The sequence below is a fragment of the Nelumbo nucifera genome, chromosome 3 (assembly GCF_055504915.1).
Source record: "Nelumbo nucifera cultivar China Antique chromosome 3, China Antique-T2T, whole genome shotgun sequence".
Taxonomy (NCBI): Eukaryota; Viridiplantae; Streptophyta; class Magnoliopsida; order Proteales; family Nelumbonaceae; genus Nelumbo; species Nelumbo nucifera.
Window position 1 is genome coordinate 91,689,506 of NC_142651.1, and position 22,897 is coordinate 91,712,402.

The 22,897-nt window shown below is 40.5% G+C and overlaps 1 protein-coding gene across 1 annotated transcript; it reads right to left on the reverse strand.

Moving 5' to 3' along the window:
- Nucleotides 1–668: 668 nt before the first annotated feature.
- LOC104609031 (dirigent protein 5-like) lies at nt 669–1,422 on the reverse strand. The gene has a single exon (XM_010275218.2). It carries the CDS (start codon nt 1,287–1,289, stop codon nt 753–755), a length of 537 nt encoding a protein of 178 aa, XP_010273520.1. The 5' UTR covers nt 1,290–1,422; the 3' UTR covers nt 669–752.
- Nucleotides 1,423–22,897: the final 21,475 nt, after the last annotated feature.

A 22,897-nucleotide genomic window follows, 5' to 3' on the forward strand; every position in this document is an offset into this window, starting at 1 on the left:
TCACAAGGCCCATCTCACCCCTAGGGGTGGCAGCCCCAAGGATAAGAATAAGTCTAACCAAGAATCTAAGATTAACAAGATCCAAGAATCAAGATAGACCAAGACTCTTCTAAGACTCATCAAAAATTCAAAGAATCCAAGACTCATCAAGAATTCAAAGAATCCAAGACTCATCAAGAATTCAAGAATTCTAGATAATCCAAGATACATGCATGGATAAGGTGAAGGGATATCGGACAGTGGAGATCAAGTCAAGAAGAGCTCGATCCTATTTACAAGTTTGAGATGTTTAGATCAAATTTAATTTTTTTTCTTAGTTCTTTTACAATTTCTCAATGTATTATAAATACTGCTATTTCCCAGAACTATTAATCAATTCATACTTCAGAATTTCTTCAGATTTCCTCTTCAATTTTTGCCATCTTTTCTCTCTCCTAAAGAAATCGTATAATTTCGCTAGAAACTAGGTTCGTCCGGTGCTTGCATAGCCAGCTCCGGTTTTCCATTGCTTCCACGCTGCGTCATATCCTGTTCTTCAATGTCAAACAAAGGAGATGCAGCGGCCCAAGGAGGAAGAAAGCAGCGGCTAATGCTTGGGTTGTGGGTTGAATAACGACGGGGTAATTTTGGTAAATTAACGATGTCCATTAAAAGATAAGGCTATTTATTCACTCATCCAAATCTAGTTCACATACTCCTTTATGATGAATATACATTCGAGATCTGCGGAGCTAGCTAGTCTGGATCTTCCATCAATAACATTCATACAGCTTGATGTCCATCTGCAGACGGAAATAAGCATTACCCTGGAATGTATCAGTTCGTAATGTGCAGATCCCTCTTGCCATGAAGAAGTCTCCTGTGCCACCCACCACTGAAATGTCCCGAGCCTCCTGAGCAATTATGTCTGCACCCATCAGGTTCAGGGTTCCTTTGTAGTCGCTTGAGTTGAATATCAGTTTGTAAGCAAATCCGGCATTGTACGTAGTCTTCATGTTATAGAAGTAAAAGCCCTGCGCCCGGGCGACCGGCGGGGATAGAAGGTGGTGGTCATCGGTCATAGGATCGTCAAAAACTACAAACTGTCCGAAATTGAAGTCGCCGAGCTTGGTGATGTTGGAAACAATGGCAGATGTAGCGTTGGCCTCATTGGTGCCGTCGAACAAGACGTGGTAGTAGAGCACCAGCCTCTTGCAAGGTTCCGGCCTCTTCTTGTAGGCCGAAACTGCCTGCACTACCAGCACGATAAAGAGAATGGAAGATGCAGCCTTGTGTATGAACCCTTGCATTTCTTTTGTAAATGTTTTGATGCAGAAAACCCATCTCTCTCCTCTATTTATATTCTCAGGGAAGAGCCTAAGCTGTATTAATTAGCTATAGCTAAGTGATCCATAAATAATTTTGGTACGTTGTTTGCATTGATTTCAGGACCAATACTACTTGTTGTATTTTATTTATTTATTTATTTATCTATAGACAAACACACGAAAAAGATATAGTATGGAAAGAGTTTTGATCGATCATGGATTTTGAGAAATAACACCCGAAGTTGAACCCATTTAGAGAAAAATCTATGATACGGAAAAGAATAATAAGGCCTCGGCAAGAGTTATAAGTAAATTTCTGTGCTAGTGTTCCGGTCGCATTTTCCTTGGGAGATGATTAATGTTTTGGGTGGGTGGATAAACAACTTACGGTTATCCGAGGAACCCATACTCTTTTGTTCTATCGGAACCGAAATCCTTTGAAATTAGAATTGCAATAGAAATGGTCTATTTCTATAGTTTATTTGGTATAAATAAAAATGAAAATGAACATTAGAATCAACAAGAATGAGATTTCATTTCTGATGAGGGTAGATTTGGCCTTCCAGTGAAATTGTGACACGTGGCACCTTGTGACAACTAGGCAAACAATTTACTAAGTTGGTGTCCCACCCGGGCACTGGTTTGGCTGGCCTGGCGCGACCTGCACGTGGCCTGGCGCGGCCTGCACGCGACCTTGCCCGGCCTGCGCGACCTGGCGCGGCCTGCGCGACCTGGCAACCTATAAGACGCTCACCGAGAACCATTAACGGCATACCCCATAAGCTCGGTAGCTCACCAAGGAGCTCGCCAAGGAGCTCGGTAGCTCACCAAAGAGCTCGCCAAGGAGCTAGGTAGCTCGCCACCAAGGAGCCAGGCAGCTCGGCATAGCTCCCCCGGGCTTCTCGCCACTTGTAGGGTAGCTCGGTACAGAGGAGTAGTTTGGTGTATCGTAGGAAGATCTCCTGCCTGACAACCTGGCCCAAACACCGACCTGCCGGCTAACACAGGCGCCAACCTGGCAACCTGGGCCAGACACAGGTGCCGACCTGGCAACCTGGCCCGAACACCGACTCGTTGACTGACACAGGCGCCGACCTGACAACCTGGCCCAAACACCGATCCGCCGACTGACATAGGCGCCAACCTGACAACCTGGCCCAGGCGCCGAGCTGGCCGCCTGACACAAGCGCCAGCCTGACAACCTCGAGGAGTTCATCACCGTACCCCAGTTCTGACGGGATATGACGAGTCTTACCGTTTGAAGGTTTTTCACCCACCTAACCTGCGAGGACACCACTATATAAGGACTCCGACCCCCAAAGCCAAAGGGGAGGAAAAAGGATAGTAACCCTGCTCTCTAGCTCTCTCATTTCTCTCCAAGCTCTCTGTAATCAGAATGCTAACTTAGGCATCGGAGAGTCCCCGCCGGGAAAATACCCCCGGGTCCTCTAATTCAGTTCTCGCAGGTCCCTCAGCTCCCGCCGCCTACAAAGGAGAGGAAATCACCTCATGCGGAGAGTAGTCGGGTTGCGCTGCACCAGGGAGCTCCACCATCCTCTAAGTTGCAGGCCGCCTAGGAGCAAGTCAAGTGATGAGTCCATCAGGCAGTTCGCCTCCAGGGAGTTTGCCACCAAGCAGTTCACCACCAGGTAGTTCGCCACCAGGCAGTTCACCACCAGGCAGTTCGCCACCAGGCAGCTCGCCACCAGGCAGTTCGCCATCAGATAGTTTGCCACCAGGCAGTTCGTCACCAAGTAGCTCTCCACTAGGGAGCTCGCCACCGGGCAATTCGCCACCAAATAGCTCATCACCAAGGCACGTCACCACCAGGTCAAACAACAAGGTACTTAGCCAAAAAATTTATACATCATAAAAAATGGTACGTGACCAGAAACGGTTACATCAATTTCCAAGAGAGGGGATGAAATGGCCATTCCACCAATAATATGAATAGAATTTCAATTCTACCCAACCAAACAGATGAAATTACAACGGCCCATTCTGATTCCAGGTTCGAGAACAGAAATACGGATACACACGATGCAAAATTTGGAATTTCTGCCCCCTCTCGTGAATTTGACATCAATTCACGGTCAAGATGCATTCCCCTGTACTTTGGGATTATGATATGGGCTGATTGATCATTCTCCCTAAAAAAAATGGTCCTTCCATGAAATGTCATATCATTTGTCTTTTTGCCAACTGCCACGTCCTTTTAACCTACCCTACACGCCAGCCTTGCTTGCATATGTCTCACAATCACTACTCAATTTCTCACTTTGCATTTATGGCTATAGCAGGCGTGTGGCATTTTTCATTATTAGTCTTTAAGTAAAACAATTCTCTCCCTCTTTTAACACTGTACTAGCGTGAGATGCACGGGAAAATATAAAAGATTTAATAGCTTTATTTACTATTAATTAATATTAAGTTAATAATAAAAAAACATTAATAAATAATTAAAAGTATTAAAAATTAATGTTAATATTTAAAATTTTAATAATTGTATTTTTCATTTAATGTTGATTTATTGTTAATTTAATATGAACAAATATTTTTTAATACATTTAGTTTTATTAATAATTTGTAGTAATTTTAATAATTGTTATTATTTTTATTATTTTAAATGAAATTTTGATTAACTTTAAATAAATAAAAACAATTGTAAAAGTAAACATTTTTATTAATTTCATTAATAATTAACAATTATATATGAATGACAATGGGGTGGATTCAGTGTGGGGCACCCCATTCCTGTTCCTTCCTCGTATTCAAGACACTCTACCCCATTCCCGTCCTGTCCTCAGTGTCAGGCAAGTTCAGGACAAGGCAACCACTCCTTAATGTCGGGCGAGTTTAGGGGCAAGGCACCCCAATTCCTTATCAAGGATGGGAATCCTCAAAATTCCTTGCGCCATCTCCAGTATTGGGCGGGTTCAAGTAGAAGTGTAAATCGGGTCACGCTAGGGTGGCACGACACAACTCACATGTGGCCCGCATAAAGTGTGAGTTGTGTCATACTGGCCCACGGGTCGTGCCTCCCTCCCCTGGGATAATTTGGGGGGTTACACGGCCCATGACCTGAGCCCGCACGGGTCCGTACCATGCCATGGGCCAAGCCTTGGGCCAGGTCATGCTGTGGACCGGGCCAAGCTATGAAAGGTCCATTTTTAAAAAATGAAAAAACTGTTTAAATTTTTATTTCATATGATTTTTTATTTATACAATTGTTTATATATACAATTAGACCTATTCATGGGTCAAGTAGCCCAACGACCCAGCTCGGCTAGACCCGTTATTTTTTAGGCTTGGACAAAATTTCAGACCTGTGGCCTTGAGCTTGGGCTTTCTTTAATAAGCCCAGCCCGGGCCCGAGTCTAGCCCAATTACATATATAAAAATGTATTTATGTTATATATAATAAATATAATATATATATATGCTTCTTAAATTATTAATAAATATCAATTTACTATTAGGAAATATAAATTATTTTATTAATTTATTGAATTATTACTAAATTAATATAATATTAGTTTATAAAAGTATATTGAAAATAGGACATTTTGTGAACAAATCGGGCTTCGGGCTTTATATAAGGGCTGGGCTCGGGCTCAAGATCTTCGCTTGGTGGTCAAGCTGGGCTCGGGGTTGGGCTTGCACATTTTCTATTGATAAAGAGGCTCATTTAATTATAAAACTATGGTTTTTTATGAAGTAAAATTTTTATTTAGTTCTAGTCTAGTATAAAAAATATATAACTCTTCTATATATATATATATATTAATATAAAATTTGTTATTCAAATATTATATAATAATATTTACCACATATGCATAGAAATTCCAAGTTGAGCTTATTAGGAGTTGTTTAGGTTGGGTTCTATTCGCTAAAGCCATCATTGGACTCCAAAAATTTGATACCCAATTAGACTTCAAATCTGATTATCCTTGATAATGTGTGGGCGTGGTGCATATCTCAGCTATCCATAACTCAAAAGAAAATAGTTGCTTGAGCCTTGAAATTTATAGATCTAATCAAATAAGGTTAAGTCATAAATGATTTGTTACTTTTTATTATTAATTATTAAAATATTACTAGCTATTAAAATATTGTATTTATTCAAAATACAATAATTTCTGGAAACTATCATATTTTCAAAAATATTGCTAATTTCTTGGCTATAACAAATTAAGTGTAATTTTCTAGCAATTAAAAACATCTTTTTGGTAATTAAATGTAATTTTCTACTATTTATAGCTTAAATTATAATTATTGTTAATTATAGGTTAAAAATAATTATTGTCAATAATATTACTATTACTAATTAAAATACATTGTTTTTAATTATTATTTAGTACTTTTGAAATAAAATACAATTAAATTAATTTTTTAATTATTTTTAGTATTTTAATTAAGCTTTAGGTTTTTCAAAATTTTTGGATTTTAATTAGTTTTTTGTATTTTTTAATTATTATTCAGTAATTTTTGCATATGAGTATTTTTCAATAATTTCAGCATTTATTTTTGCATATTAGTCACTACAAAATTAATTTGAATTTGCTTTCAGTAAAAATAAATTAAATAACTAAATAAATACGAAAGTTAATAAAAAAATACAGCTAATTCTCAATATTTTTCTAGCTTGGGTATTTTTGTTTAATAATTTTTGGTATTTTTTAATATAAAACACTACTAATTTTACTTTTAATTATTTTTAGTAAATACCCTTATTAATATAAAATATTGTTAATTTTCAATATTTTATAATTTTAGTATTTTAATTATGTTTAGGTTTTTGAGAATTTTTTGGATTTTTAATTTTTTGTTGGTATTTTTTTCATTATTATACAGTAATTTTTGCAATAAAATACTATTAATAAAACATGTTATGCATTTTAAATTTTCATTAAATGTTATATTTTTTAATAAGTTCATTATCCACACTGAAGGTCTTAACTCATAAGTTATCTAATAATATTATTAAAACCATCATTTAATATTTTTATATTTAAATTTATTATTTTTATCAGCGTTTATTAAGTTTTATTTTTAAATGGAATTGAAACACATTTTTAATATTTACTAAGTTTCGTTTATATTTATTTTTAGTGAAAGTTCAGTAGATTTTTAAATTAATAGTTTTTTTATTGTTTAACTTCAACCTATTTATATTATTACTATTCTCTCTCTTTCTCTTTTAAATGTAACAATAACATGCATTAAAATAAGAGGCCTTGGAAAACCTAAAGGAGAGACATGTTGACATGTTGACAGTAAGTGCCATGCTTAATGATGAACAAAGTCTTCAAAAGTCTGAACCCTATGGTGGAGCGTAAAGAATGTTGGAGCTACCTACCAATGACTTGTGAACAAAGTTTTTAAAAGCCAAATGAGAAGAAATGTTGAACCCTATGTGAGACGACATTGTGGTCAAGAGTCTGAAAGCCGACCAACACACCTCCAACCTAGTTGAAACATTTGCAACACTGAGGAAGTACAACATGAAGTTGAACCCTAGTAAATTTACCTTCGGCATCACCTCGGGCAAGTTCTTGGGATTCAACGTCACATAGCGGAGAAATTGAAGCCAACCCAAAGAAGATTTAGGTCACCACCTCAGTTGATCAAAGAAACTCAGTGACTCATTAGCCGAGTGGATACCCTTAGCCGATTCATGTCGAAATCGGCTAACCGTTGCCTACCCTTTTTCCGAGCCATCAAGAAACTGAAGGACTTACAATGGACCGAAGATTGCTAATGAGCCTTTGACGAGATGAAGTCTTACATCGCCTCGCCCTCTCTGCTCACATGGACACTACCAGGAGACATGCTATTTTTGTACCTCTCAGCCGGGGACGAGGCTGTCAGTTTTGTCCTTGTGACGAAAAAAGATGGACTGCAAAGACCTATCTACTATGTTAGCAAGGTCTGCAATGCCGAGACCAGGTACCCCGAAGTGGAGAAGTTAGCCTTTGCCTTAGTAGTCTCGGCTAGGAAGCTTAGACCCTACTTTCAAGCCCACAACATCATAGTGTTGACTAACCAACCCCTCAAGGCTATTCTCTCCAAGCCTAAGAGCCCACATAATAGTGTTGACTAATCAACCCCTCAAGGCTATTCTCTCCAAGCCTAAGACCTTGGGTTGGTTGACCAAATGGGCAATTGAGTTGTCTAAGTTTGACCTATAGTACCAACTGAGGCCTATAATCAAAGCACAAGCCTTGGCAGATTTTTTGGTGGAGTGCACCTTTAGTAGACCCATCGACCAAGCTCTTGTAGATGATGATGGACCTCGACTGACTTGGAAACTGTTCGTGGATGGATTTTCCAATGCTAAGGGAAGTGGAGTAGGCCTCATACTCCTTACTTTGGATGATAACGAGGTGGAGTACGCCCTGAGATTTGACTTCTTGGCCTCCAACAATGAAGTCGAGTACGAGGCCCTGCTCGTCGGATTGCAACTTACCAAAGACCTTGAAGCTTGGCACATTGAAGTCTTCAGCGACTTTCAACTGGTGGTGAATCAAGTGCTTGGCGAGTATGAAGCCAGAGAACCCAACATGGCCAAGTACTTGGCTAAAGTGCAAGATCTAGCCCTCCACTTTCGGCGCTTCACCTTGTTGCAAGTTCTATGGGCCGAGAACATGAGGGCCGGCACCTTGTCCAAATTGGCAAGTACCTCGGGTCCAACCCTCGGCCATCCTGTCCGCATCGAGAAGCTAGCGTGACATAGCATTGAAGAAGTTCAAGTGCTCCCTGTGCAAGCCAAACCCTGTTGGATGGACCCCATCCTAGCCTATTTACAGAGTGAGCAATTACCCTTTGAAAGAAATGAAGCAAGACAAGTTCGATGAAAAGCAGCCTGCTACACTTTGCTTGAAGGAAAGTTATACATAAGATCTTTCACCATACCCTACCTCCAATGCATTTGTTAGGAGGAGAGTGAGTATGTGCTCCGAGAGATCCATAAAGGCATCTGTGGCAACTACCTTGGAGGCAGAGCCTTGGCCCAAAAAACACTAAGGCAAGGGTATTTTTGGCTAAACCGTATAGATGGATGCAACCAAGCTAATGCAGAAGTGCAATCGGTGCCAAAGACACTCCAATATCTCCCATTGGCCAGCTACAACCCTTTCGGCCCTCAATAGTCTATGGCCCTTTGCTAAGTGGGGAATGGATCTCCTCGGCCCCTTTCCTCAACTCATAGGAAATAGAAAGTAACTTGTCGTCACAATTGATTACTTCACCAAGTGAGTCGAAGCTGAGCCCTTGAATGGGACAAAAATGCCCTTTTTAATAATATATTTTTATGGATAAAATGGTCATTGCCTTATTTACATGAGAAATAAAAGAACATGGATAAATGCACTTACCTAGGTAAGTGTTTCCCAGGAAAAACTTATCCAAATAACTACATTTATCCGAATAAGTAACTTACCAAAAAGCGAATGGGGCCTTTATTTTAAGATTTTAATGTCGATTGATTCCAGTGATGCTCTCATTTCATTTATGTATTGCAGAGCCGCCCCACCAAACAACTTCTAACCTTGGACATCTGAACAAGCCGTCTATCCAGGTAAGAACATCCAATTGGGCCCCTAGTAGGATATTATTGATGTTTTCACAATATGACCGTTTTTCTTTTATGATCAATTACGGGCATTGATCCATGGTTTGAACCAACATTACTACTCAATAGCTATTAACTACGAGAAGAATGAACTTGAGGAGAAGATGTTATTGAACCTACACAAAAGAAGTGAACAGATGGCTTGACACTAAGTGCATTTCCCAGGAACCAACATTGAATTCTTCTTTATAGCACGTGCTTTTTACTTGAGAAACCAATTGAGCTCTTGTGGCTGATAACTCTATTATCCTATTTTTCTCTCAAGCTGTCATCCTATTCTGTTTCTAGTGTGAAATTAACGAACATAATTTTAGAAACTTCTATACTTGTCTATATATATAGCTCAGCACTGAAATAAGTTTTGTCCCGGTGAAATATCAGGAGATGCTAAATTTGGCCATAAAAATACAAGGCAGTCGAGGAAGAAGATGAGTTGCCTCCTGAAAAGCTTTCTATCGCTAATGTAGGCAGGATGAGAAGAAGCATTTGGAAGAGCACTTATCCAATTTGATGTCATCAAACACACACAGTGGTATTGTGAGGGGAAATACTCTTATTTCCACAAGGTGGTAGATCCTGTTGTTGACAACATCCAATGAGAGAAAGTTTGAAGTTAAGATTCAAAATTCATGTAATTATGGCAAGTAATTAATGGGGGCATGGAGTACTAGAATCATTTTTTGGTAAATTTTGTATTTTAAATGAACATTATATAGAATGGAGTAATATTTTCGTAAAACAAATATTATTGGCAGCCTTGGAGTCACTAACTAGTTGATTAGTTGCCTTATGGGACTCAAATGTATCTTTCAATCGTGAAAGGAGTTTTGCAAAGTTTATTTAGTAGAATTTATTCAAAGAATGAATTTACAAACTAACAACTAATCCCATATTTGGTTCGCAAGAATAGGGGTCTGGAATCGGAATGGAAATGGGTTATTCCGATTCCAACAGTTTGATTGGGCAGAATCGGAATCCCGTTTCCATTCCTGCCGGAATGGCATTCCCCCATTTGAGGGAATGCCCATTCCCTTCTCCTCCCTTGGGAGTGAAATCTCATTCCCGTTGATTTTAATTCCCATTCTCATTCTTGTTTGAACCAAACAGACTATGGGAATTGATCATTCCGATTCCAATTCTGGAGGATTTCGATTCCGATTCTAACTACGAACCAAATGGACCCTAAAATTTAAGCTTATTTGGGTAGGTGAAAAACACACATTGGAGATTTAGTGGCAGTCAAAAATCACCATGACTACCGCTACAATATATGGGCCGAAATAGGCACCAAACCTATAGTGGCAATCGGTGCATTCTTTTAGCGGCAATCATGACTACCGCTATAAGTCCTATCTCTACTATTAGCTTTTTGAGTTTTATTGACAATTACTAAAACTATCACTAAAAATGATTTTTCTTATATATATATATATATATATATATATATATATATATATATATATATATATATATAGTTGGGGTGGATTTGGGGTTTGGCACCAGAGTGGACAAATACTATTCCCACTCCATCCCTGACCTCCAAAGTTTCAAGTTTTCCCGAACCTGCCTTGAATCCTGCTCAATAGTCAAAAAACCTGCCCCACCCCATGGGGATGGGTAAAATTGTCAACTGTACTTCACCAAGGTTAGGGGTTTAAGGGTTTAGTGAGGGCTGCCCCTTGTTGTATAGCTCATTTGACTACTAGAAAAGAAAATAAAAAAAAAGTTCATTAAAGTGGTCTTCTTAAATAAATGGATTAATCTCAACCATTGAGGTGATACCAAGATTTCGAAATCTAGGTCTGTTAGACAGTGTATGCCCTTAGCTCCAATCAGATTGATGTACTTATTGTCATTTATTGTAAATGAATATGGTGCATAATTGATTCATGCTATTTTGGTGTGTTTCTGTGTAATACCCTTAAAGTGGACACTTATGAGACTCGTGTTAGAATAGAATTTTTACAGTCGTTGGATAGATTTGGGGAGATTTATCTTGCGAAGGCTTAACACTAATGTGCTACCAAGTTGGTTGGGGTGGCTTGTCTCAGCTGCTAAGGTGAGACCTGAGGTACATGTAGTGTGGGTTTTCTTGAAACCCTGAACCGAACCAAATTCCAATATTGCCCTAGACCTTGGAGATAGATGGGAAAAACTGGAATGTTACACCTGACCCCTAGACTTGATTACAGTACTATACTAGGTGTTGGATTGGGTTGTCTTTGATATGCCAATGAGTGAGATCCTTAGAGGGGGTCAAAACCTTGAGACAATTCGAGAATTCACTTGAGTGGGTGTTCATAATGACTGGATCAGCCCCTTTGTCAGACAAAGTGAATGATCATGGAGTGCACTCTCTCTAATGGAAACCTAAACTGTCGACAATTGATTTCAAACTTGTTGAAACTTGTTTTTGCAATATATATATATATATATATTACGGTTTCAAAAATTGTTTGAAAAATGTTTTAATTCCCCGAATCCATGTGAGTAGAGAGTGCAACATTGTACCTTGCAGTCGAGGGAGAGGTCCTCTCTTGTCGGGCAGTGTTTGATCATTAAGGGATGAGAGGTTAAGTGTAAGGCCATTGAGGGTAATATCTGATGGGCTAATCTTGCATCTGTCCACAGTCATTGGGTCTTCATAAGGTGGTTGGACCCAAGGACCGTTTAGTATAAATGTTGGGCCCATTTAGAGACCATACTAATGGACTCAAGGGTTCGATGTGTTCAGTAGTGAATTCGGCCAGGCCTTGTAATAGAGGCTGGGTTGAACCCATGTGATTGATGTGTAGATCAATGCTAGGGTCCCACGCCATACAAAGAGTGCCAAGTTAGCCTGCACTTAAAGGGAAAGTAAGCTATGTGACTAAATGGGCCTAAAGCCAATTTCGAACTAGGCTTAAGTAAGTTATTAAAAGAGGGCGAATTCTTGTTTATAATCTGATTAGGATTAGCTAAATGATAAGATAAGTCTTATCTATTTAAGAGTCCATATTTGGATCAAGAAACTCTCTCCTAATTGGATTAGGAGGCTGATCCAAAGAAGGCTATAAATAGGGGGTGAATTTACCAGTTTTACATACTCAAAAATTTGTAGAATTCTTCACTAGTTCTTGCCACCCCTACCCAATTCGATCTCCACTCTTGGATCTGATCAAGAATAGTTCTTGATATTGTTTCTTTCTAGAAGAAACAATTTAAAGTTGTGCTCACTAGCCCCTTGCTTGATTCTTGCTGAAGAATTAAGGTTCTTGCTGAATAACTATCCTGTTGATCCTGCCTCATCATAAGCCGTGCCATTTTCAGTGGAGGCAGATTTTGATCAACTCTTTGGGAATGAACACCTACGTTGAGAGTTACTATTATTCCGTATCAGGTATTTCTCTACTTGCTTAATTTTGGTTTCAGATCTGGTCTAGTTTATTTTAAGAACGAACTTTAAAAAATGCAGTTTTTCTAAATTAGGGAATAAGATTCCCGGAAGGGAAAAAGAAAATTTTTGAAATTTCGCCCAACCTCCCAACAAAGTTCGGCTATCCATATGATGGATCTCCCTTCCCTTCAAGGTCACCCAAATAATGTACCAATTCAACCCAATATTATTCAAGGCCATCAAAGTGATCTCCTAGAACAATTGATTAATCTCATCCATCCAAGTGATATACCAAGTTAAATCAAAGATCTAGTTTAATAATGTGGTTTCCATAAATAAGTCAGTGGACCTTAACCACCCAAATGGCATGCTAGAGTTTAATATATGATTAGGGAAGGGAACAAAGATCAAGTCGATGCCACTACAGGCCACGTCATGCTCGCCCTTGACAAGCCAAGGCCAAGGTCCTTATATAGAAGGCCAAGCAGCGCCTCCCAGTACAATTAACACACTCTCCTTGGCCAAAGCTAAGGTCCTCAGCTCAGACCTCCACCACGGCCTCAAGAGTGGGGGGCAAATGATGTAGGTGCATATGGCTTTGCCCAATAGTGGGCCTGCATGTGTTAGGTGGCGGCGTTCAGGGTGGCCCCAATTAGGGCACGCACGGAACAGAACTCGACGTGCATTCTATAGAACCAATGGCGTGGCAGCACTTGGTGACCTCGGATGATCGTGCCCCTCACGTATAGACCACACCCGGACTATCTAAGACTACCTACTTCCAGGCAGCCTCAAGTATAAATAGGAGACAACCCCCTCAAGGTAAAGGGTTGGAACTTAGCATCAAGAACAAGAACTTGAGAACTCTTAGTCTCCTTTACGACCTTGTTTGAGTGTTCACCTCAGGCCTCGTCCACCTTGCACCACTCTCGTACTAACTTGACCACCGGAGTCTCCACCTCGAGTACCAACCCGGGGCCTCTAATGTCTCTTTGCTTTGATCCTTGCAGGACTGGCATACTAGTCCTCGGTGACTCCAGGTCTCGGACTACTCTGCCACACCTCGGTTTAGGAGCGAATTAACAGTGTTGCCCTCAGCCCATTTTGACCGGCAACAATGACGAATATCAGACATAATCCCATCTTGATTTTTTGCTCGAGAAACATAAATGTGATGTATGGGCCGTGAATTAGATAATTTCTCATTATTTCCACATTACATGAAAGGGCTAAAAATCCAGAAATTTCATTTTATATGAAAAAATCAGGATAAATTACTTACACCTCCCCTGTGGTTTCTAAAAAATACTTAAATTTTCCCTATGTTTTGACCACGGCTTAAGCATCTCTTCACGCTTTAAAGAAATCTGCAATTGCATCCCTTCTTCATCAAATTACTATTATACCCATAATATCTTTCAAGTCAAAAGAGTATATTTTTAGATTAGAAATTTATGCGCATTTTGATAAAGTCAAAGAAGAATTTCTACGTTTTCTCATGATAAAAATCTGTGGTTGTCCAACATCTTGATCAAAGGTCTGCTTTCTACTCTTCCCTTCCATTCGATACTCGACTCGAGTCCAGATCTTATGCAACCAAAAATTCTGTTTACATAGCATACCCAGCCACACGTTGGGAATATCTCCTTAAATTTATGTTAAGGTCATAGGGAGAAGTTCTCAATGTGCAGCAGGATTTCCATGCTTTCATAGTGTATGCAGGTACGTTCTTTTTTTCGATTTCGAGAGGGGGGAAAGTTGTTCAATAGGATTTTGGTTTTCATTGACCAAAAATCCCATGTTCTTTTTTTAGCTTTATGTGGGGACCAAGGAAAGTTTATTTTCCAGGAAAGTGATACCCATCTCCTAGGTGGGTAAATAACTTTCCCACATAGGGAGAAGTTGCCAATACTTGAATGGAACAAAAATGCCTCTTTTAATAATGGATTTCTATGGATAAAATGGTTATTATCTTATTTACCTAAGAAATAAAAGAATATGGGTAAATGTACTTACTTTAATTGCATTTACCTGGGTAAGTGACATACAGATAATCCCATCACATTTGTCTTGCCATGGAAACACTTTTTCAAGCCACCAAATTTGCATCCATGATGAAGGTCTATCTTCAGGGAAATATCCAGAAATAGATAATAAATCCTTGAATGTATTAATCGAAGTTGCTTGATATTAGTCATGCTTACACTTTTAGTCAGAAAAAATACAAAATTCGTTTTCACTTTTGTACAACCTATTGATATAATCAATTAATTTGACAATAGGGGTGCAATTGAATTGAGCTTTAATCAAATAGTTTGGGTTTGGATTTGATTAGGCGTGATCAAGGTTCAAAGTATTGACACAGGCTGATACGCCGGTAGGGTGTGTCGGCATGTATTAGTATCTTTTTTTTAGGTTTAACTTATTTTTTTCGAAATTGGTTCAGAGGGGTCGGTTTAAGGCTCGGCTACCCTCTGAACCAGTAGGTGACCCAATACAACCCCTGGAGGGGCATATAGGGAAGCCATTGGCACAACCAGTATTGGCCGATACGGGCTAATACGTATGGGTACTTGGAACCTTGGGCATGATTGAAGTTTGATGTTAATCAAGTTCAACCACAGGGTAAGTTGACCAGGGGTATCAAAATACAGAAGTTAACTGGGGGTTGGGGAGCTACATCAAGAAAGGGGCGCCCTGTAGATCATGTACAAAAGATGCAAATACATGAATAGTTTGGTGGACAAGTGCACATTCTCTGGTGAACCTTATGGTGCATCGACCCTGTTAACTGCCCTTGCTAGCAAGAGAGAGTAAAGGGATTGAAAGAGAATGACATAATTGAATTCTGTTGTAAATTGATCATCTTCAAAGAGAGATGGGTTGGTTCACTGAAAGGGCTCTCTCTCTCTCTCTCTTACACAAAGATAAGAAAAAAGCTGTTATCAGTTTCCTCTTTGTCTTCTAAGAAAGAAGGATACATATAAGACTTTCTTCCTTTAGCAACCTTGTTAGCAGTTAGGGTGCTATGTGCAAACATCTATTTATTTCACTCCAAAATCTGTTGGGATTCACATATGAATAATTGAAGAGAATCTCACATTGAAAAGAAATAAGAGGTGCAAGGGACTTATATACGGGAGTGGCCATAACCTAACAACTTAAGCTTTTGAATTGTATGTGGTGTCCTTCTCTTGTGTCCAAGTCCTAGGCGCAAGTACATGTATGAGCCCCCAGTTTTGACGACTCTCCTCAATTCACAACAAAATCTATTGTTCCTTCTTTGTTGGTCCAACTATCACCCTCTATTCCAATATGATTAGAAGGTTTGTTTATATTTTGAAATTATGTTTCCGGGTGGATCTCCTCATGCATTGCAATTGTTAAGGATTTGAGGAGAGCATCCCTTTCCCTTGCACTAGGGGAGTTACTGTTCTATTATTATAAAGCTTTATTTGTTCTTCCATGTAACATGATCTGAACCTTCTCTCATTCAATTAGGATAAGGAGTGTTAGTGTACACCAGAGGGCTTGTAGTTCTTATATTCATCCAATTATGTATATCACTTGTATTAATAACATACTAGTCTGTGAGAGGGTAGTTGTAGTTGCCAAATTTCTCTTCTTTGTTATTACTAGGGCTAGAGTATCTTTACTACGTGCAGTAGTTTTGGTAATTGTAGTGCACTTTTGAAAATAACAGATATTGTGATCCATAAAGAAGGAAGCATTCTTGCAGCATCAAATTTTAATAAATTATCAATGTATAATTAGAAAATGAACACATTGAGATTCTAGTGGTCATTTATTATATCACTCATAGGAAACATTGAAGTAACTAGACCCAAATATTGAAAGGTTTAGGATTATAAAGCTTATAACTTGGGCTATTCTTCTATTAATGTTGTAGAGGCATGAGTGGGGTGGGAAGCTCATAATTTGGCTACGAACTTCAGCTAGTTTTCAACCACTATTGAGGGGAATTCTAATCTAATTATAAAATGTCTCAAAGGTCCGATCCCTACTCTTGGAATCTCAGGAACGTAATCTCAAGCTGCAGGCACATGAAGGAAAAGATGGAAGGTAGAGTTTGCTACAGGCACGTGTATCGGGAGGCAAACCAAGCGGCAAACTGGCTGGCAAACAAGGCTCATTCTTTGTCTAGTGGGGCGTGCTACTCCCCGTCTGTGTAGCACTTTTTGTTTCTATCAGAAAAATGACCCAAATGAATATTCCTACAACTTATTCAAATAAACACTTATTTGCATTTGGCACCCAACTTTTCCAAGCATACTTATTTTAAAAAATAAGCACTTATTTCATATTGGGCGTTTAATAGTCTTTTTCTTCGATAAGCACTTAAATAAGCATTTGTGACTATTTTCCCCTTCAGTTTCTTTCAAATTTTCAAAATATACCCTTATGGAAATACTTTTATGAAAACATTTTCATAAAAATAATTTTACGAAAAGTACTTTTACACGAAAGAACTTTTAGAAAACCACTTTTACAAAAAAGGTTTTACGAAAGCACTTTTATGAAAGCACTTTTGTGAAAGTACTTTTATAAAAGAACTACAAAACACTTCTACAAAAGTACTTTTATGAAAGCACTTTACGAAAGTACTTTTACGAAAGCACTTCATAAAAGTACTTTTACAAAAGTACCTTTATAATCAACTAGAGAGAGTTTTATAAGTGGTATTTTAAAATTCAACTAGGGATAATTTTGGAAGAAAAAATTGAGTAAGTGCGTATTGTATAAGCACTTAAAAAAGCTGGAAATTTGGGCATAAAAAATAAGTCATTATGTTTAAAATAAGCACTTATTTCAGACTTATTTCCGAAACGCTAATAAATGCTTAATAGTGTGGTCCCGATTCAAATAAGCACTTATTTTTAAGCACTCCCAAACATAGCCTAATTCTATCTTGGTAGAATTTGGATTTCTAAATAAGACCTTAGGGACTAGCACATATAAAGCGCATTGAAGGTTTACTAAAGTACCCCTAAAAGAATTTTTAGTTTTTAACTAAAAAAATCCATGGATTAGATTGAAAAGAGTAAAGTAATTTTATTTTGTAAATTCATTAGGATTTAGTGAAGTATAAAAGGGAAGATCTAACATTTTGAATTATGTTTAAAGATGCCCTAACAATTAATAAGGGCAATTTTATAAATTTAATGCCTTTGTTATTAAGATAACAATGTTTTTCTTCTTTTTTTTGGAAATGAATTGAGACAATAATGGAAGAGAGGTAATTGCTGACTTTTTTTTTTCAAAACTATAGGTGAGGTTTTAGTTGAAGTTTTTTTTTTAATTTTTTAAAGTTTTTGGTCAAAACAGGCCATCTGTTCAAATCAAAAGTTTGAACTGTTGACCCAAAAGCTGGTAGCCAAAATGGTTCCGATTACAGGTGGGTTTTTAAAACATTGCTATTGCCGCATTACATGGTTTGAATTTATCTTGGTGACCAAAAAAACCCATTATATAGTTTGATTAGGGACTTGGTTTTGTTCAACATGAGTTGGATTGGACCAGAACCCTGTCGACTCTATTTCAAGTCTAAACCAACCTGAAGATTTGGTCCTAGTTACCAGCTAAGCAGGATCTGAGCCTCAAAAATCTGAACATCGAATTTTGGAGTTACACTTGGTTTGGTTTCTTCTATTGTCTGTGGTAATAATCGTTGGGCTAACCCAAATCCCATTAGTAGGGGTGTCAATTCACCAATTTTGGGTTGGACCCGTCCAAATCATAATCAATTTGGACGAATTGGACTGGATAAGGCGTATTTAATTGGACCAATCCAGACTTAATTGTTCAAAGTATTTATTGGATTGGGTTGGACCTGGTCTCTCCATTATGTATATTGGATTGGGATGATTGCACCAATATCCAGTCCATTGAAAGAAATTAAATTGGTCTCTTACAGAATACTAATTAATGGGACCCCATCAACTGAATTTATTTTAAGTAGGGGCATTAGACAAGGGGATCCTTTGTCTTCTTACATCTTTGTTCTCTGTGCTGAGGCTCTTGCTAAGAATCTGGGAAAAGAAGGTGCCAATAAAATTGAATGCTGAAGTTCTAAAGGGGGTCCAAAGATCCCCATTTTGCAATTTGCTAACGATTGTGTTATATTTGTAAACACTACTATCCTTGATTGCTTGAAAATTAGGGAAATCCTCTCAAATTATGAGAAAGCATCTGGACAAACTCCAAATTTCAAAAAATCTTTAGTTTTTATATCAAGGAATATTCACCCAAAGCTTCAAAAAATGATTTCAAGGATGTTTAGAATCCCAAAGGAATTGAGTCCAAAGAACTATTTAGGTGCTCCTCTAATTAACAAAAGAGTAACAAAGAATACATTTTCCTTCTTCAAGGAGAAAATGCTCCAAAAACTAGCAAATTGGAAAAAAAATTCTCTCTCATTAGCTGGAAGACTTACACTTATAAACTCCACTACAACCATGATGCCCCAATACATCATGAGGTCATTTAAAATTCTAAATAATGCGTTAGATGAGCTGGAAAGAATTCAAAGAGAATTTTTATGGAAAAAAGAATGAAGGGAAGAAGCCCTTGCACTTAATGAAATGGAGATGCATTTGTACTCCCAAAAGGTGGGAAAGTCTAGGAGTTAGAAATCTCCAATGGGTAAATGAAACAAACCTTGCAAAATTAGGATGGGGAATTTTAAATGAAGAAAATAATTTTTGGATTGAACTCATTAAAAGCAAATATATGAAAGGTAATTCCTTTTGGGATATTAACCCAAAAAATGGTTTATGGTGAGCTTGGAAAGGCATTACCCATTCCAAAGATTTGCGGAAAAAAGGTATTAGATACCAAGTTGGGAATGGTAGAACAATTAGTTTTTGACATGACAAATAAGTTTCCAACAAACCTTTATCAGAAATTATTTCTTTTGAAAGTGAGGAGAATGAACATATTATGGTCGGATTTAATTAACTTTGATGGTGAGTGCTGGGATGAACCCAGAATTTGAGCAATTGTTCCTAATGATTCATGGGAAAAATCAAACCCATTTTTATCTCTCCTAGACAGTTTGAAGATAGAATGATTTTGGAGGGGAGTTCTTCTAAGTCAGCCTATTTGCTGAAATGTTCTTCAATCTTGAGTGAAAATAACACTACAAATTGGCTCAACATTATTTGGAAACATCAAATGCCCCTCCTAAGATTAAAACTTTTCTTTCCATTTTCTTTCAAAACAAGCTTCCTACTAAGATGTTTTTGAGGATGAGGATTTGGATCGTATTTTTAAGTTCTGCCCTTTCTCCTACCAAATTTGGTCGATGACCAAACACTCGTTGACCGGTAGGGCAGATTGGCAAAAAATAATAAAAAGCTACTTATTAAAGAAAAAAGTTTTTATTTCGTGGGCTATTTGGAAAAATTGAAATCAGACCCCAAGTAGTCCTTGATCAAGCCCTTCATTCCTGTGTGGAATTCTTGGAATTAGAGAAGGGTGTTGATGAGGGCAGATTTGGCCCTCCAGTGAAATTGCGACACGTGGCACCTCGTGACAATTAGGCAAACACCCAGGCAACAACTTACCAAGTTGGTGTCCCACCCAGGCACCGGTCTGGCTGGCCTGGCGCGACCTGAATGCGGCCTACGGGCGACCTAATGCGGCCTGCGTGCGACCTGGTGCGGCCTACGCGTGGCCTGGCGCGGCCTGCGCACGACCTGGTGCGGCCTGGCGTGGCTTGCGCACGACTTGGCGCGGCCTAGCGCGACCTGCACGGGGCCTATGGGCGATCTGGGGTGGCCTGGCACGGCTTGCGCGCGACTTGGCACGGCTTGCAAGCGACCTGGCACGGCCTGCGCGCGCCCTGGCCGGATCAGCTTGGCACATGATTCGACCTAGCTGATCTGGCAACCCATAAGACACCCACTGATAAACCATAACGGCAATACCCCGCGAGCTCGGTAGCTCACCAAGGAGCTCGGTAAATCACCAAAGAGCTCGCCAAGGAGCTAGGCAGCTCTCCAAGGAGCTCGCCACCAAGGAGCCAGGCAGCTCGGCAAAGCTCGCCACAAGCAGCTTGGAAAAGCTTGCCACAAGTAGCTCAGCATAGCCCAAGGAGCTCAGCATAGCTCCCCTGGGCAGCTCGCCACTTATAGGGTAGCTCGGTACAGAAGAGTAGTTTGGTGTATCACAGGAAGATCTCCTGCCTGACAACCTGGCCCAGTCACCGACCCGCCGACTGACACAGGCGCCAACCTGACAAATTGGCCCAGACATCGACCCACCGACTGACACAGGAGCCGACCTGACAACCTGGCCCAGGCACCGACCTGGCCGCCTGACACAAGCGCTAGCCTGACAACCTCGAGGTTGTTTGAAGGCTTTTCACCCACCTAACCCGCGAGGACACCACTATATAAGGACTCTGACCCCCAAAGCCAAAAGGGGGGAAAAAAAGGATGGTAACCCCTGTTCTCTAGCTCTCTCATTTCTCTTCAAGCTCTCTATAATCAAAATGCTAACTTAGGCATCGGTGAGTCCCCACCGGGAAAATACCCCCGGGTCCTCTAATTCAGTTCTCGCAGGTCCCTTAGCTCCCGCCGCCTACAAAGGAGAGGAAATCACCTCATACAAAGGGCAGTCGGGTTGCGTTGCACCAGGGAGCTCCACCATCCTCTGAGTTGCAGGCCGCCTAGGAGCAGGTCAAATGACGAGTCCACCAGGCAGTTCTCCCCCAAGCAGTTCGCCACCTGGGAGTTCGCCACCAGGTAGCTCTCCACCAAGCAGTTTGCCATCAGGCAATTCTCCCCCAGGCAGTTCGCCACCAGGGAGTTCGCCACCAAGGAGTTTGCCACCAAGCAGTTCGTCACCAAGTAGCTCTCCACCAGGGAGCTCGCCACCAGGTAGTTCTCCACCAGGCAGTTCGCCACCAAATAGCTCATCGCCAAGGCACGTCACCACTGGGTCAAATAACAAGGTACTTAGCCAAAAAAATTTATACATCACAAAAAATTGGTACGTGACTAGAAACAGTTACATCAATTGACGCTGTCTGTGGGAACACGCTACAAAAAGCTAAGTTCTCATCCTACAAAAGCTAAGTTCTCATCTTACCAAAGCTAAGTCCTCACTTTTTAGAAATTGAAGCTATCGCTTTATAGTTTACATCTTTTATGAACTCGAAGACTATGTAGGGAGCTAACAGACTAAGTAGCTCTACCAACCTTACTTTCAATTTAGATAATGCCTCATCAGTCCTCTCCGCAAGGTCCCCCCTACAAAGATGAAGCTCTCCGTGGCTTCCGTGGGAGTTGGCGGCCAACAGACTACATAGGCGCCCTTACCGGTCAAGCCTTCCAAGGCTCCCGTGTGAGCTGGCGACCTAAAGTTAGTAGTGCTGCCCCCGAAGGTCGAGCTCCTAGTAGCTTCTTGTAGGAGTGGGTGACCAGCATTACGAAGCTGATACAACACAATCATAGCTCGACACCTCACAAGAAAAGCTTACGGGCCACATTACTGCTTAAAACCCGGTCGCCACTCTGATGCGGGCAAAGTAAAAAATGAGTAGACTACGAGTCACTCCCAAAGCCTACGGGCCACATTAATGCTTAAGACCCGATCGCCTCTTCGGCACGGGCAAAGTCAAAGAAGAGTAGACTACGAGTCACTCCCAAAGCCTACGGGCCACACTATTGCTAAATATCCAGTCGCTTCCTCAGTAGGAGCAAAATCAGCAAAAGTGAACTATAAGTTGCCCCAGAGCCTAAGGGCTACACTACTGAACTGGCGAAGACCCCCTCGCCTTACTGGCAGCTCGCCACATACAGGCAGCTCCCAAAGCCTAAGGAATTGGATCAGCACTTACTAGCTCGTCGACTTAGGGCCAAAAGAAATCTACTCCCTTCGCTGAGTTACTCTCAGCTCGGGAGTGGGAGGCAATTGATGAGGGCAGATTTGGCCCTCCAGTGAAATTGTGACATGTGGCACCTCGTGACAACTAGGCAAACACCCAGGCAACAACTTACCAAGTTGGTGTCCCACCCGGGCACCGGTCTGGCTGGCCTGGCGCGATTTGCACGCGGCCTACGGGCGACTTGGCGCGGCTTGGTGCGGCTTGCATGCGACCTGGCGCAGCCTATGCGCAACCTAGCGTGGCCTGGCGCGGCCTGCGCGACCTGGCCGGGTCAGCCTGGCACATGATCTGACCTGGCCGACCTGGCAACCCATAAGACGCCCACCGATAAACCATAACAGCATACCCCGCAAGCTCGGTAGCTCACCAAGGAGCTTGCCAAGGAGCTCGGTAGCTCACCAAAGGGCTCGCCAAGGAGCTAGGCAGCTCTCTAAGGAGCTCACCACCAAGGAGCCAGGCAGCTCGTCAAAGCTCGCCACAAGCAGCTCGGCATAGCTCCCTCGGGCAGCTCGCCACTTGTAGGGTAGCTCGGTATAAAAGAGTAGTTTGGCGTATCGCAGGAAGATCTCCTGCCTGACAACCTGGCCCAGACACCGACCCGCCGACTGACACAGGTGCCGACCTGACAACCTGGCCTAGGCACCGACTTGGCCGCCTGACAACTTGGC